At 43.8% G+C, this 15,893-nt stretch overlaps 1 protein-coding gene across 1 annotated transcript in view; it reads right to left on the reverse strand.

The window, feature by feature from the left end:
- The window catches only part of LOC137433184 (CUB and sushi domain-containing protein 3-like), a 1,533,363-nt gene that overhangs the window by 469,054 nt on the left and 1,048,416 nt on the right, over positions 1–15,893 (reverse strand). The window contains exons 33-36 of the mRNA XM_078783994.1: positions 13,002–13,189; positions 12,176–12,415; positions 11,815–11,931; positions 452–565 (exon numbers count right to left, since the gene is read on the reverse strand). Of these exons, the coding sequence (XP_078640120.1) occupies positions 452–565; positions 11,815–11,931; positions 12,176–12,415; positions 13,002–13,189 (659 nt within the window). The remainder of the gene's footprint in view (positions 1–451; positions 566–11,814; positions 11,932–12,175; positions 12,416–13,001; positions 13,190–15,893) is intronic.

Genomic DNA, 15,893 nt, shown 5'->3' on the forward strand with positions numbered 1-15,893 from the left:
ATAATTGGTCAAATATCGCTCCGTCATGCCAATGTTGATCCATCATTGGCAGGTCAAGGCAACACATGACATTGGCCAAATGCTGTCATTATCCACAAAACTAAAAGCCTTGTGTATTTCTATCTAAAAATCTTTCCATAAAAAGTCTTTCCATCTCAAAGCCAATGTTGAACCAATTTTGGCAACGTTTGTCTGACCAACCACAACCATGCCAACCCAAGTCCAATGTTGGTCCAACATCGCTGTACCAGCCGTCTTACTTAATGTTTGAATGTACGTACGAGATTCAGAGCAGGAACGTCGTAAAATATAAAATAAGTTCACCGGCAATTTTTTGAAGGAAGTCAGATGATATCCAAATACAAATAGCTACCAAACGCAGTATGTTGGCAAAACCTAACCACCTCAACACATTTAAATGCAATTAATCGACTAACCATGTACATCTTACCAGTGTGCTCTCCAGACAAGCTGATAAGAGGAGGAGCCTGGTCTGAATCACCATCCCAAACGTCCAGCATGTCCAATGGTGCTGTCGAGAATTCTTTCAACTGTGCAAATACCACTGCATACAGAATCCAACTCAGTGCCATGATCATTTTATAAAGAAAATTATATAAGTACATACATCTGTTTCCACTTATTCCATGTTACAATAGCTTGTTGTCGAAACAAATAACGAAGTTCATTTATTTCACATTCAATCTTTGCCTAAAAACATTGTTTATTGAAAAAGCACATTTAATAATAACGTGGATTTTGAAAAGTTACGTCAAAACCAGTCTGGCATGACAATTCCGAATGCAATCACTCACATAGAAGGAATGGGCTTGAATACCATAAAAGTGATGAATGCAAGGTGGATCCTTCCCTAGCCATGAGGAGCACATAACAGGGTACAGATTTATTCATCCAAAATGTCATGGAAGTTCTCCACTGGAAACTGGTGCTCCTGCTTCTCAGCTTTCCCCTACTTGATTCTTTACAATATATGGCCCTCTGTTTCATTGCACTTTATTTACAAGAGGCTGAGTCTCAGGGTAAACGTTTTGCTCAGCACAGTCAGATTTGTGACCATGCAGCTCTTTTACAGCTTTATGGAGGTCACGTTGTCGGCGGCTAAACCGACTCCCCTCACTGGCTTGCCAGTGGCAAGGTTGACTGTGACACACTGCAAAACTAAAACAAACACCTGAAACAGGGCGGATGAACTCCCTTTGGGAGTTAATGACCATCCAGGAACGAGATGGTGTCTCCTAAAAAAAATCAGATTGTGTCAGCAAGGTCATCCGACAGTTTTAAAAAAAAAATAGCACCGCAAAGCGGGCGTAACCCCTCAGCCCATGCATGGTGAAAGGAAGCATTGATGATAATTTGTTATTTGAAGCCAAGTTGTATAACGAGTAGGAACTGCAAGTAATGAAATTTTCACCCATGAACCCATTAACCCATTTCGCACCCATGAACCTTCCTCTACTCAACCCCAACACACACTGCAAAAATGGATTTAATTGGACAAGTCGTTCTGCTCGAAATTGACGGAAACCAAAAGTTGACGGACGCCCGGATGCACGCCCGCCCGGACGACACCCGTGACGACAATACCCCTTAGCCCATTGGGCTGAGGGGTGAAAACCACTAATATGAATCTTAGATTCAGTGGTTTCAGAATTGCTAAGGCTTCCCTCAGTCAGGAGGATAACTGCTGGACAGAAGGTTATAACTGGTGCAGACTTAAATGGCCATACAATAAGTGGGTGGATATGAATTGTTACATGGAGGAAAATGTACAGGGCAAGAGAAATGAATATGGGGAGAGGATTCTTCAGATTTATTGGAGCCCTGAGGTATTTCTTGCGAATACAGGATTCAGGCAGAAGAAGGAACATCTGTTAACATACAAAAGCCACATTGATTACATCTAGCCACAGGCAGGTTATGAATTGTAAGGTTCTATTGTATGAAGCAGGAGTGAGCCAACATAGGCTGTTAGTAATGGACATGAGGTGGATAAAGAAAAGCCATAGGGTGGGCATGACAAGGGGAAGATTAAACTGTGCAATCTGAGAGGAAAAAAGCTGGTCCTCTTCAAAGAGAAAGTCCAGAGAAAGCAGAGAGAGTTACACAAGGATGGAAGACTGTGAAAGAAACCCTTGTCAAGGTGGCTGAAAAGACGGTAGGGAGAACAAAGTGAGGAAAACCCAATGAAAAACGGCCATGCTGGTCGAATAAGGAAGTACAAGACGTGATTAAAAGGAAGTAGATGGCATATGCAGAATGGAAAACTACAGGAGAAGACCAAGTAAGAGTACAAGACTATAAATGGTGAGGCAAAGAAAACAGGGGGTAAGGCCAGATAAGAAGCAGCAGAAGAATATGATGATAATTTGGAAGCAGCAGAAGGTGAGAACATTCGTTATCTACAGAATATCAAGAGCGAGGTGGAAGCAAAAGCAGGACTTGGGGGTGGGGGGTAAAGGGGGGGGGAGGGAGTGGGATGTCGAGTAGTTGTTGTTGTTGTGTAGCCCCGGACAGTTCTCTTGAACAAGCCCGCAGCACGGTCACACTCAATTGATCTCCCTGGAGTGACCCAGAGATCCTCCACATCTTGGATGGTGCACGCACACTTTCACGAAGTCGGGGCCACGACAGAGTTAGAGAGAGAGAGAGAGAGAGTTAGAGAGAGAGAGTTAGAGAGAGAGAGAGAGAGACAGAAGAGGGAAAGAGCCAGTCCATGGAGATTGATCGGCACTCTGACCGTGACCGCGCTGCCCTGACAAATCCGGGCAGCAGGGAAGAATGGGGATGATTTGGCCCCCGTCTTGCAACATCCACCACAAAAAAAAGGCATCCCCAATAGTCGTGGGGTGTGGAGTAAAGGATGATGCTGGTGAGATACTACATGGAGAAGAGGAAATTAAGAGAAGGTGGAATGAGTACTATCATAGATTACTAAATGTGGAAAATAAGAGAGAGGCCCTGACAGAAGAACAGAAAACTGAGGACCTGTGATGGAGGTTTAAAGGGCGAGATTAGAAAATCACCTGACAAAATGAAAAGCGGGAAAGTGTGTGGACCATCCGAAGTTGTGATCGAGTTAGTGAAGGTTAGGAATGTTAAGAACTGAGGGAGATAGGTGGAAGGTAAAGTTGATTCAGAAAGTGTGGAGTGAGGAGAAGATGCCAGATGATTCGTGGAGGAGCATAATAATACCAATTCTCAAACAGAAAGGGGACATCTTAAACTGTGGAAATTACAGAGGGATCAAATTGATGGAGCTCTGAAGATACTGGAGAAGATTGTAGATCAAAGGCTAATGGAGATTGTGAAGATAGATGAGATGCAGTATGGATTCATGCAAGGAAGGGTAGCAGTGGATGCAACTTTCATCATGAGATAGGTTCAGGAAAAGATTCTGCAAGGAAATAAGAAGTTGTTCATAGATGTAGAGATGACATGTGATAGGATTCCAAGAGAAGTGGTGTGTTGGTGTTTGAGGAAGAAGGGCATGCCGGAGAAGATTGTCAGGATCATGATGGAAATGTATGCGGGAGCCTAATGCCATGGTCAGGACAATGAATGGTGACTCACAATATTTTAGAATGGAGGTTGGTTTTCAACATGGTTCTCCACTAAGTCCCTTCCTTTTTGTAATAAAGATGGATGTGCTGCTCCATCGTCCTGCCTTCTACCTGATTCCGGCCTGTGTACCTGCTTGTCATCTGCTCCTCGTTTTGTCATACCTGTTCGCCCGTTTCATCACCTGCCTCATCGTCTATTCGTCATCCTGCCCGTGTGCTTGATTGCCTGTCGACTTGTTCCTCGCCCTGCCTCGCGTACATCATTGCCTGCTCATCGTTCCTGCTCATGGATGCTCAGCGCCACCCACTCATTTGACGTCCCTTCCACCAGAGAGAGATAATCCCACCCTGTTTTGTTCCCTTTCCCTGTCTGTGATCGAATCTGGAGTGAGGAGCCTTAGATTTCTTTACATTTATATTATTTCATTGCATATAGTTACTCCTTGATGACTTGGTAGGTGTTTCCCCATTTTTCCTTTCCCTCATCCCGTCATCAAATTCCCTGCCGTCAGATTCAATCTTCCCTGTTTGGTTATTTTGGGAAATAAACCCACTGGTTTTACCAGAGCTAAGGTGCTCGTGCTGCTCCTCACAACTGCTCATGCACGCAAGTCCGCCATAATTGAACACAGTCTGAGGGAGTTAAAGCCAGTTCGGTCCATCCGTCCAGCATCCAATGTTAGCCGGCCTGGACATGACAATATTTACAAGATACAGATAACAACTTCGGAGGATACGAAATATCAAGAGAAAAAAAAACCACAAAAGTAAATAAATATTCCCAGCTCTTCAATGTTATCAAGAAAACATTTAGCCATCCAAAATCAACATAAATTTTTATTTGTTTTCAAAACCTCATGGCTCCCAATTAGGGTTCGAAAGAAATGCCTATTAAAAATAATTACCCGATTCAAAACAAATAGGACACTCACCAATAACTTTCAGCTGCAGACAATTATCCATTTCAAATGCAATTGAATCAGTGCTAAAAAAAATTAATGCTCCAACTTTTGAAAAATAAATTTGTTATTGGTTGGGAAAGGTATTTCAGTTATCAAAAACTATATTAAAAACATAGAGTTGCCCAAACATTCAACTGCCATGCGAGAGATAGTTGGTTACACTTGCGAGTCATGAGTGAGACTGACAATTGGGATTAAAATGATTACGTACAGTGAGGTCCAGACAATGAGAATAAGCATGAAATAGTAAAAAATTCCACATGTGCAAAATTTATAAAACGGATTGTTTAAAATGTCTTTAATGGTGTCACATAATCACGGTGAACACTTTGAGAAAAGTATACTTTTGACTAGGCCGAACAGAATGAACGGAGGATTATAAGACCATTCATGTGGAACCATCCCAAACAACATCCAGCCAAATCGTGATGGAGTCACAAAAGAGAAACAGATAAAACAGACCAATTTTGGCAAAAGCAAAACACATCAATGAGCCAATTGGTGGAAGGCATTTCTGGCGTGTTTCAAAGGAAAATTAACCTTAGGTTTTCAACACTATCAGCTCGAAACGAATCCAATGTAAAATGCCGAAAACAAGCAACAGACCAGGGAAGATTAATGAACAGCGGTAGTTGAATGAACACTATTATGTTCAAAGGATGAATGCACAACTCAACACCTTTATTCCTCGGTTCTCCCATCTATAAAATACTGCCGTCCAGAGGCCTTTCTTCCCCAATATTCCCTTCACGGCTTTAAGTAGGCAATGAACTGCTACCTCATGTTATCTCCCATCCTGACCCCTGATCTTTATCACAACCATTAACCCAACCATCATACTTGCAGGTGTCAGTGACCCCCTCCCACCCTCTCCACACCCAATCCCATCCTCTCCACACCCCCCCCCCCATCTCCCACCTCATTTTTTCCCCTCTCTCTCTCTACACGGTGTGTACCCCGGTTTAGAATAGGTACACCGTATCCCTGCGTGTCGAAAGAGGCGACTAAAAGGGTTGGCGTCAGGAGGGGCATCCGGCCATAAAACACTGCCTCAAAAAGGGAACCATGACAATTACAATTACATATGGGCAGGGTACAGCCCGAAGTACCCCGTGGGGGTCCTCACACCCCTCTCGTCAAAAATCAAGGTGGGGAACCTGATCGAAGAAAGGGTGGAAATCACTCCATTTATGACGACGAAACGTCTGATGCTCCACGTGGAGATCGGTTTCTGAGGTTTGGGACATGGAATGTAGGGACAATGACAGGGAGATCAGGAGAAATGGTGGAAGTATTGGTCAGAAGAAGAGTGGACATCTGTTGTGTGCAGGAGACGAGATGAAAGGGAAGTGATGTGAGAATGGGGAAGGGTAGGCAGGGACATAAACACCAGTTTGTGAGGCAAGGGTGCCCGGAAGGCATGAATGGTGTTGGTGTCAGGTATTCTGCGGAGTTTGTAGACAGTGTGGTGAGTGTGCCTAGAGTGAGTGAAAAGTTGATGGTGAAAATGATGATTGGAAAGCTCTTGGTGAACGTCATCTCGGGATATGCTCCGCAGGTCGGTTGGAGCGATGAAGAGAAAGACCAGTTTTGGTGTGCAATAGAGAAGCTGATGGAAAATGTGAAAGATGAGGAAGTTGTTGTGATAGGAGGAGACCTAAATGGAAATGTGGGAAGGAGTATAGACTGTTTTGAGGGAGTACATGGGGGTTATGGATATGGTGTGAGGAGTGGAGAAGGGGAAAGGATTTTGGAGTTTGCTGATGGAGTGGGTTTGTTGATATATAATACTCAGTTCCAGAAAGAGGATAACAAGCTTGTTAAATACACGTCAGGTGGGACGACGACAACAGTTGACTACCTGATGGTGCGTAGGTGAGATAGGGGGCACCTCCGGGACACAAAGGTGATCCCGGGGGAGGAGGCTGTTTCACAGCACCACTTGGTTGTCTGTGACATAAGGGTGAAAGGTGCGAGGAGAGCTCGGTGGGTAAAGTACCAACCGAGAATGAAGGTGTGGAGGTTGAAAGAGGTGTGATTGAGGAAGGCATTAAAAGAGAGGCTGAGTATGGCAGAGGATGATGTGATTGAGCTTGAAAGTGGTTGGATGTCAATGAAAGATAGTCTGTTGGGAGCCATTGGTGAGGTATGTGGATGGACAAAAGGATCACCGAGGCACTCAGAAACAGGGTGGTGGGATGATGAAGTTGGAAAGAGTATTGCCGAGAAGAGGAAGAAGTTCAAGGAATGGCAGAAGGCGAAGGGTACAGGGGCAGAAAAGGCAGGGCATGAAAGTTATAAGGCAGCCAAGAATGCTGCAAATAAAGAGGTAGCAAAGGTGCAGGAGGCATATCGGAAAATGTTCGAAGAACGCTTAGATTCGGAAGAGGGTCAGAGAGCGGTATTCAGGATTGCAAAGTAGACTGCAAAAGAGAGGTGTGATGTGATGGAGGTGAGCTGCTTGAAGGATGAAGTGGGACAAATCATTGTGGACCCAGATGGAATTAAAGGAAGATGGAAGAGATATCTGGAAATGCTGTTGAATGCAGAGAATGAATGGGATGGAAACATAGAGAGTAACCCAGTTTTAGGACCGGTAGAGAGGATAACTGAGAATAAAGTTGAGGAAGCGATAAAAGCAATGAAGAGTAGAAAAGCGGGAAGGCCGACGGGAGTTGTAAGAGATATGTTGAAGGCAGCGGGAAGTTGGGGTGTGAAGAGAATGACAGAGATCTAGCTATAATCTGGTGGTGAAAGAAGGCCGCATTCCAGTGCATTGGGAACTGAGTACCCTCGTCCCTCGATACAAGGGGAAAGGTGACCCTCTGGAGTGTGGCTCGTATCAATCGATAAAGTTATTGGAGCAGGGAATGAAGGTATTGGAAAGGGTGTTGGAGAGGAGGATAAGGAAGAAAGTGAAGATCAACGAAATGCAGTTTGGTTTTATACCAGGAATAGGAAAGACAGATGCGCTTTTTATTGTAAGGCTGTTGCAAGAGAAGTAGATGGAGAAGAGGAAGAAGTTGTTTCTTGGGTTTGTTGATCTGGAGAAAGCATTCGATAGGGTTCCACATGAAGTAGTGACATGGGCATTGAGGAAGTTAGGAGTGGAGGAATGGTTGATCAGAGTCGTGATGGCAATCTAAGAGAGAGCGTGCACAGCTGTACGGATGAAGGACGGGAACAGTGGTGGGTTTGAGGTGAAGGTGGGAGTGCTTCTGAGGTCGGTACTCAGTCCACCACTATTTGTAACTGTGATGGAGGTGTTGGCTCGGAACGTAAAGGAGGGTTTACCGTGGGAGTTGTTGTGTGCAGATGATCTGGTGATGATTGGGGAGAGTATGATTGGACTAAACGAAAAGATGAACAAATGGAAGGAATGTAAGGCGACAAAAGGTCTGAAGGTGAATATCGGAAAGACAAAGGTGATGGCAAGTGGTAAAGCATGTGTTGAGGTGGAAAGAACTGGGAAGTGGCCGTGGGCTGTGTGCAGGACGGATGCCAGAGTAAACTCCATTCAATGTACAATGTGCACTGAGTGGGTTCATCAAAAATGTAGTGGTCTGAGAGGGTCATTAACCAGTGTGGCAACTACATTCAAATGTAAGGTGTGCACAGAGGGAGCTGCAGATGGAGGAAATGTTGAGTTGGATCTTGGAGTCTGCGTGAAGCTGGAAGGTGTGAAAACATTTTGCTACCTAGGAGACATGCTGAATGGAGAAGGTGGATCAGACTCGGCAACGGTTGCTGGAGTGAGATGTGCATGGAAGAAGTTTTGGGAACTGAGTGGCATGCTGACGAGGAGGGGAGTGTTGTTGAAGCTGAAGGAAAAGGTGTATGCTGCATGTGTGAGAAGTGTTATGATTTATGGGAGCGAGACATGGGTAATGAACGTAGAGCAGAAACGAAGGCTGGAAAGGGTGGAAATGTGATTAGTTCGGTGGATGTGTGGAGTATCTTTGAGAGAGAGGAAGACAAATGATGAATTGCAAAAGATGTTGGGAATAGAGCCTGTGATGGATGATGCTGTGAAGAGAAACAGGTTGAGATGGTTTGGTCATGTGTTGAGGAAGGATGAAAGTGACTGGGTGAGTAGAGTGATGGAAATGAATGCAGAAGGGAGTGGAGGATGGGGAAGACCGAGAAAGACTTGGCTAAAGGTGGTGGAAGAAGAAATGCAGGCAAGGGGGTTAACAAGGAGAGATGCAGAAAATAGGGCAAAATGGAGAAGATTGTCATGGGGACCGCAAGGCTAACCCCTCGCTCTGGCAGGGAAAATGGCCTTAAAATGCCTGTTGTTGTTGTTGTTTCTCTCTTTTTCTTTCTTTCTCTTTCTCTTTCTCTTTCTCTTTTTCTGTCTCTCTCTCTCTCTCTCTCTCTCTCTCTCTCTCTCTTTCTCTTTCTCTTTCTCTCTCTCTCTCTCTCTCTCTCTTTCTCTTTCTCTTTCTCTTTCTCTTTCTCTTTCTCTTTCTCTTTCTCTTTCTCTCTCTCTCTCTCTCTCTCTCTCTCTCTCTCTCTCTCTCTCTCTCTCTCTCTCTCTCTCTCTCTCTCTCCCTCTCTCTCCCTCTCTCTCCCTCTCTCTCTCTCTCTCTCTCTCTCTGTGTCTCTCCCCCTCTCTCTTCTTCATTCCCTGTTCATTCCCTTACTGGTTGTGCCCATTGTTGCCCTGGTACCCCACTGTGAATTCAATACTGCTCTTCCTAGAGCCTCACTCACTCATGCTGAGAATAAAAACCAGAAGCTTTTTTACCAAATGCTTCGATTTTGAGACATTTTTTTATCTGATGGGATAGCATGTTGCACTAAACTGTTTGTACTGGTGGGCGGGCGAGTTAACTCGAAAGACAAAACATTTTACAACACATTTCACATCACAAACAAATAGCACTCATATTGAATAGGACATGTTGCAATATGTTGGTCGAAAAGGAATTTTAAAGTAAAGTTTCAAGAGAAGTAAAAAGTTCAATGCACTTGCATGAATTGCAAAGCTAAGTAAAGCAATGCTACGGCAAATCAAAGATGGGGGAGATAGGTATTGGTTAACCTGAAAACAAACAAAAACAATTTCTGAGCCACAACAAAGTTTCCCGCTTGCCATCGCCTACACAATAAAGCAAGAGGCCTACAGGAGAAACTTCCTGGGTGAAGCAGATATCAAAAGGATAAAAGGCAAAAAAAAAAGCCATTAATCAGGAAATTCTTACAAATGCAAGGCTGCTTTCTGCCAAGGGCAATCTCAAGGCAACCCTATGTATTTCTCGAAAATAAACGTACCAACATTTCTGGAAAAAAAAGGGCTCAAAATAATCTCATATGGACCAGAGATTAAAAAGAAAAGCAAAGGAAAAAAGGAAAGCATAAATACACCTGGATACACCTGCAATAAAGACACCAGATACAACACTTTCAGCATATTTTACCAAATGACAGGTGATGGGGTGGTGTAAAATTTTGATAGGGTCACAGACTGATAGAACAACAGATGTACCGATAACTGTAGACATTTGCTGTTGTCTGCCAGAAAAGATGGATTTTTCATACAGATACACATGATTCTACTGAGTGTCTTGTCTCAATTGCCTCATATTTCCACTCATGCTGAGAATATTTCCACTCATGCCACTCAAAAACTCACTGAAGACCACAAAGACCCTTAAAGACCCCAAAAATCCCAAAGACCCCGAAGACCCAAAACACCCCGATGACTGAAAACACCCTGAAGACTCAAAACACCCCAATGACCCAAAACACCCTGAAGACCCAAAACACCCCAATGACCCAAAACACCCCAAATACCCAAAATACCCTTAAAGGCCCAGAGGATCCAAAAGACCCTGAAGACCCAAATGGCCCCAAAGACCCCAAAGACCCAAAACACCCCGAAGACCCAAAACAACCCGAAGACCCAAAACACCTTGAAGACCCAAAACACCCTGAAGTCCCAAAACACCCTGAAGACCACAAAGACCCTTAAAGACACCAAAAATCCCAAACACCCCAAAGACTCAAAACACCCTGAAGACCAAAAACACCCTGAAGTCCCAAAACTCACTGAAGACCACAAAGACCCTTAAAGACCCCAAAAATCCCAAACACCCCGAAGGCTCAAAACACCCTGAAGACCCAAATGGCCCCAAAGGCCCCGAAGACCCAAAATACCCCGAAGACCCAAAACACCCCGAAGACCCAAAACACCCCGAAGACCCAAAACACCCCAAAGACCCAAAACGGAAGACCCAAAACACCCCGAAGACCCAAAACACCCTGAAGACCTATCAGACCACCATTAGACCATCAACATTTAGGATACAGTATAAATTAAGAAAACGTGTCCCCATCTATAATTATCTATCCACATAACTCACGTCATGGAAATTGGAGGAAAATGATTCAAGTTATTATTAAAAAGGTGTTCTTTGTTAATTAGGTCACAATCCCAAAAAAATAGTCAAGCACAGAAATCAAATATGAGGTGCACAACATCAGTGTCGGTGCACAATTATGTTGCAATAACATCTTGGAAGACAAAGTGGTCTTTGAGATTCCACATTGGCAAAATTGAGCGAGGACCAAAAAATGCGTTATTTTTTCAGACTGCCATTTGATCTTAACTTTTAACTCGGAGAGATACGATGTAAATTAACAGTAAATGTGATTTGTTCTTGGCCATCTCGTGAGGGAAATTTCGTTCTGACCCAATAAATGTTAGTCGAGTTTTGGTGAAAAATGTTTAAATGGCCATAATTAGGTCATTACCTAAAATGAGGTCAAGGTCAAAATTGTGTCAACCCCACATCCTTTTATTCCCATTATTTACACAAAATTTCATTCTGAATGTCCCTGCTGGTTCCGAGATACAGCTCGGAAATTGATATAGTTCGGAAATTGATACAGTTCAGAAAATGAGAGTGCAGGAAGAAAAAAATATTCTTCCAAATGGTGGTTTAGTACTCCGAGGGGGTCTAAGAAACTCTGTGGTACCATTAAAATTTTGGGGGCTGCTATTTGTATTTAAAAAAACCATACAAGAGCAATGGGCCTTCCCTTATTCAATAGAGAGAAGCTAAAATATTATGAGAGTGCAATGATTAATTGGACAACACTTGTAAAATCATTGCTCTCATCAACGAGATAAAGTGGTTGGTAGAGGTCAAAGCTAGAGGCAAGCCCAGCTTGACAGCTTAAGGAAGCCATACTAGCGGGCAAAGCAAAAAAAGAAAGAAAGAACAAACAAGCTCAAACGAGGCAGAGTTTATAGCAAAGCCTACCATGTCCATCAGCAACAGTGATGTGGTAGAGGCAACTTTGTGATGCTGGATAGTTGTCTGGGAAACCAGGAGACAAAATTGTGCCAAAGTCTCCAGTCACATGACCTCCACATTGAGCTGTGGGTGAAGGTGAAGGATGATGCTTTGTTCTTTGTAGATGATATACTATTTGCTCTCAGAATGTCTTTTATAAAACAATAATCACATTCTATTCACATGCAAATCCTACATTACATGGAACTGTGAGCCCTTGTCGAAAAGCTGGTTTTGGAAGACCATAAAACTTACCGCAGGTAAAACTATTCATGAGCAAACAAAGTTAAAAAAAAAATAAAATAAAAAACGATTTCAGGATTCTCACCCTCGCAGGTTGGTGGTGGATAATCCCAGGTGGGTCTGGCATCAGCCCCTGCTGCCAGACAAGTCAGTGTGGCTCGGCCTTGGAGGAGGTAGCCATCCTCACAAACAAAAGTAATTGTGGAGCCAAGATGAGACGATCCAGGAAGTGAAGATGTGGGAAGTGACGAACCAAGGACTGGTCCATTAATGCGAGAGGCGTTCCGCACATGATCTGGCTGGTAGCAAGACTCGCGAGCCTTCTCTGGGGAAAGAGTCAGTTTGGGGAGAAGAATACAGCAAGAAAAAAGAAGAGAAAGAAAAGAACAAAGGTGATGGATTGGGCAAGGGAATAAAGCAACAGAATAAATACAACATACACAGTAAAAAGTTTCTCAACACTACAAAGTAAAACATATAATCTCACAATGCAAACGGATCATGGTTCTTAAAGCATTGCAGGGCACACTGGTTAGAGACCAAGAAGGATCTGAAACATTGTTAACACTTGAATCAAAGTGATGATAATGTCACAGAAAAAAGACCTTATCTTTTTGTTAAAGATACGACCGTGTTGTTAATATCCATGGCACAACCAACTTATACAGTGAAATTGGGAGTCATGTTCCATGAGAGAGCACTTGCTGCCTGGAACTGCATTAAACCATCATTCCAATCGCATTAAATTCCACTGGGAATGAGGCCCAGGATCATCCGCTCAGAGATGGCCATTAAATCAGCAGAGTTATCTTGTTGCAATAAACGATAAGATTAAAGGGCAATAAGTAATGCATCGGACAAAATGACGAAAAAATCAAAAACGATAAATAAGAAAGAAAATTCCTCCTCACCCTGGTATTCCAGATGAAAACCCACATGACCCACAGTTCCATCACTGCGCAAGACCAGGTGAAGGTCACTGCCTGAGCTCTCAAGTCGTGGTGGCACGCCTGAACCGTGGAAGGATCCAAGGAGCACGGCATACTCATCAGGCCCATCATAGACATCCAAAAAATCGTAGCCACTCTCTAGGTCAAAACTGAGGAAACAAAAATATAGAACGAGGATCAGTCTTTATTTTACAAGGCAATGTGGAGATGATTACACCTCGTCTTCGATGAACTGCCATGTAGTTAGCAAAAACAAAACCAACCAGACACAGAACTAAGATTCAAGTCATCTACATTCTTTCAAATAATCTCAATGCTTTAGCTTAGGCCTGCAAAGGTCGTACAAGTCATATGATCCTCACAAGCAAGGCGGAATCTCGGGAAAGAAGTCTTTATGCCCTGGTGCCTCTGATGGGATGCATTTCCTGTACAAATGTCAAATCAAATCTTGTGCCCCAAATCCACCTCTTTGAATCCCCAGCTTCTTTCCTGGGTTTCCTAGAAGTGTTCATTTGCTTTGTACCGTGCATTCCTCCCTCCATCCCCAGCCCTCTCCCTTCCACAGATCTACCGGCGTCTCTGTTCTCTTCTATTGTTGTGCTTGTGTGCTTCCCTCTCTCCCCCTCTTGTCTCCCGCTCCCTTCATTGCATGTTTTGTGTGTCTGTGCATGTTTTTCATGTTCAATGTGTTAGCTCTTACACGAGCCTCGATTCTGTATACAAATATATATATATTGTTATGAATTTTGGGTAGAGTGATATATAGATCAGGTAGATCTGTGGAGGTACCATGCTCTGACTGTCGTGAAGAAGAAGAACCATTTTGAAGTACATAAGTGGAGGACCTATTTAGCCTGGAAGTCAGATTAAGTTTGTATATTTGTGGTTATACAAGGATGGCCTTTTGATAATTATCGTAGGGATTATGCTAATTCCCCTGTGTGTGAGACCTTGTGATTTAAACATTATCCTTCATGGCACCACACCAATAGACACTAGGCAGGCCCAATAGCACCACACATACTAATTAAGTTCTCCCCTCAATAAAACTCACCGGAAGTGCAGGCAGGAAGCGCCCACGTATTCCACCAACATGGCGATAGAACATTGTTCAGGCCGGTTGAGGCCATGCCCACCTCGTGACGGATTGGTCGAGGGGTTTGATGGAGAGATCACACCGATAGAACATTGTTCAGGCCGGTTGAAGCCATGCCCACCTCATGACGGATTGGTCGAGGGGTTTGATGGAGAGATCACACCAATGGTAGGGAGGGCCAATCGGCATGCAGCTGAAGCCCAGAGGCAAGAAGGAGTCAGCTGATTGGACAAGGGGTGATTATAAAAAGGGAGTGCGTCCAACATTTTCTCTCTCCTGGATCTCTCTGGCTCTGGCCCTTTCCTATTGCCCTTCACGCCAACATCCTCCTCTGCTTGTTGGGATCAGACTTTTATGGAGAGACGAAGCGATCAGAGCCGCCACCGGGGATCGTGCCAAGTTTTGCAGGCGGAAATGACTCGCGACTTGCCACTGCGGCGTGACGAGGCCTGGTGCGAACGCTGCAGCGCGAACGGGTGCAGTGAGGCCTAGTTCCTGCCAACATGCGCGTTATGCCCACGCACGCCAGCCGGACCCATTCGCAGAGCCTGGCGAGACCCTCACAAGCTGATCAGAGCTAAGTGCATGATCAATCACATGGTTATTTTCAGTTATATTCTTCCCTTGTGTGTATTATAAGTCTGGTGTGGGAGTGCTCCAAATAGGAACCCTAGTTAGTAACCGGCGTGTTTTCTTATTATCGGCATCCGTGGTAATAAACCTGTCTATTATTGTAAACTTTACAATCCGTTTTAGTTTGAGTTAATTTCCTGCAGGCTTTGAAGACTGCCCGGCGAGATCGCGTCAGGTAAAAGCTTCCAGCTGCTTCTTCTTCTTTCTCCCTCCCATGCTTGTATAGTAAAATCAGCATATTTGAACTGAAGGCCTTTGGAGTTAAAGCTGGCTTTGGGTATCCGTGATTTTCCGGTCTTCACCGAGGGGAATGACGCGACAATATTTTACATTAAACTCTGCTTGGTTCCCATCAAAACCGAAAAACATAGTAGAGTTGAATAAGCTCACCAATGGAATGTTTTTGCTTCAATGTTGATCCATTTTCCTTATTAACTAATACCCATCCATGTGGTGCTTTTAGGAATATTGTGGATCCATCTGGTCTTGTGTATTACTTTCCAATACCAATAGGTTATGTTTCCACCACTGTTTGTCTGTGAGCAGGATATATCAAAAAGTTATAGATGGATTCGGATGAAACTTGGTGGGCAGGTTGGATGTATGACAAGGCCGAATTGGTTCAACTTCGGTGAAGATCCGGATCAGGATTCAGATCCGACAATGTTGAAGTGATTCTTCCCAATTGAGGGATAGGGCCAGAAAACTACGCAGAGCATGATATTGCAAAAGGTTATGGACGGTTTATGACAACACTTGATATTAGAGTTGGGTGACAAGAACAAGCTAATTTGATTATTTTGAAGGCCGGATATGCGTCCGGACCTATCATTGGGACAGAAAACGTAAACTGCTGAAGCCGAGGCAGAGGTATGAGGTCGACCGAGTGGCACTCTATTTGGCATTGTAATATTCGAATCCAACCCAAAAGCGAAATCCCATGTTGAACCCGAGCTCACAGTGACATCATCACACTCCATCATGAGTTCAATCATTATAATCACCTTGGCTGAATAGCAAAGCTCTGTCAATGGAGAAAGATAAGAGGCGAAAGTGCATTATGAAAATGTATGAGTCCAAACATGGCACAAGATTACCAATGAGCTCAGAATGTTAGGACAGAT

This window comes from Myxine glutinosa, chromosome 8 (assembly GCF_964187855.1).
Source record: "Myxine glutinosa chromosome 8, kmMyxGlut1.1, whole genome shotgun sequence".
In the NCBI taxonomy this organism is placed as follows: Eukaryota; Metazoa; Chordata; class Myxini; order Myxiniformes; family Myxinidae; genus Myxine; species Myxine glutinosa.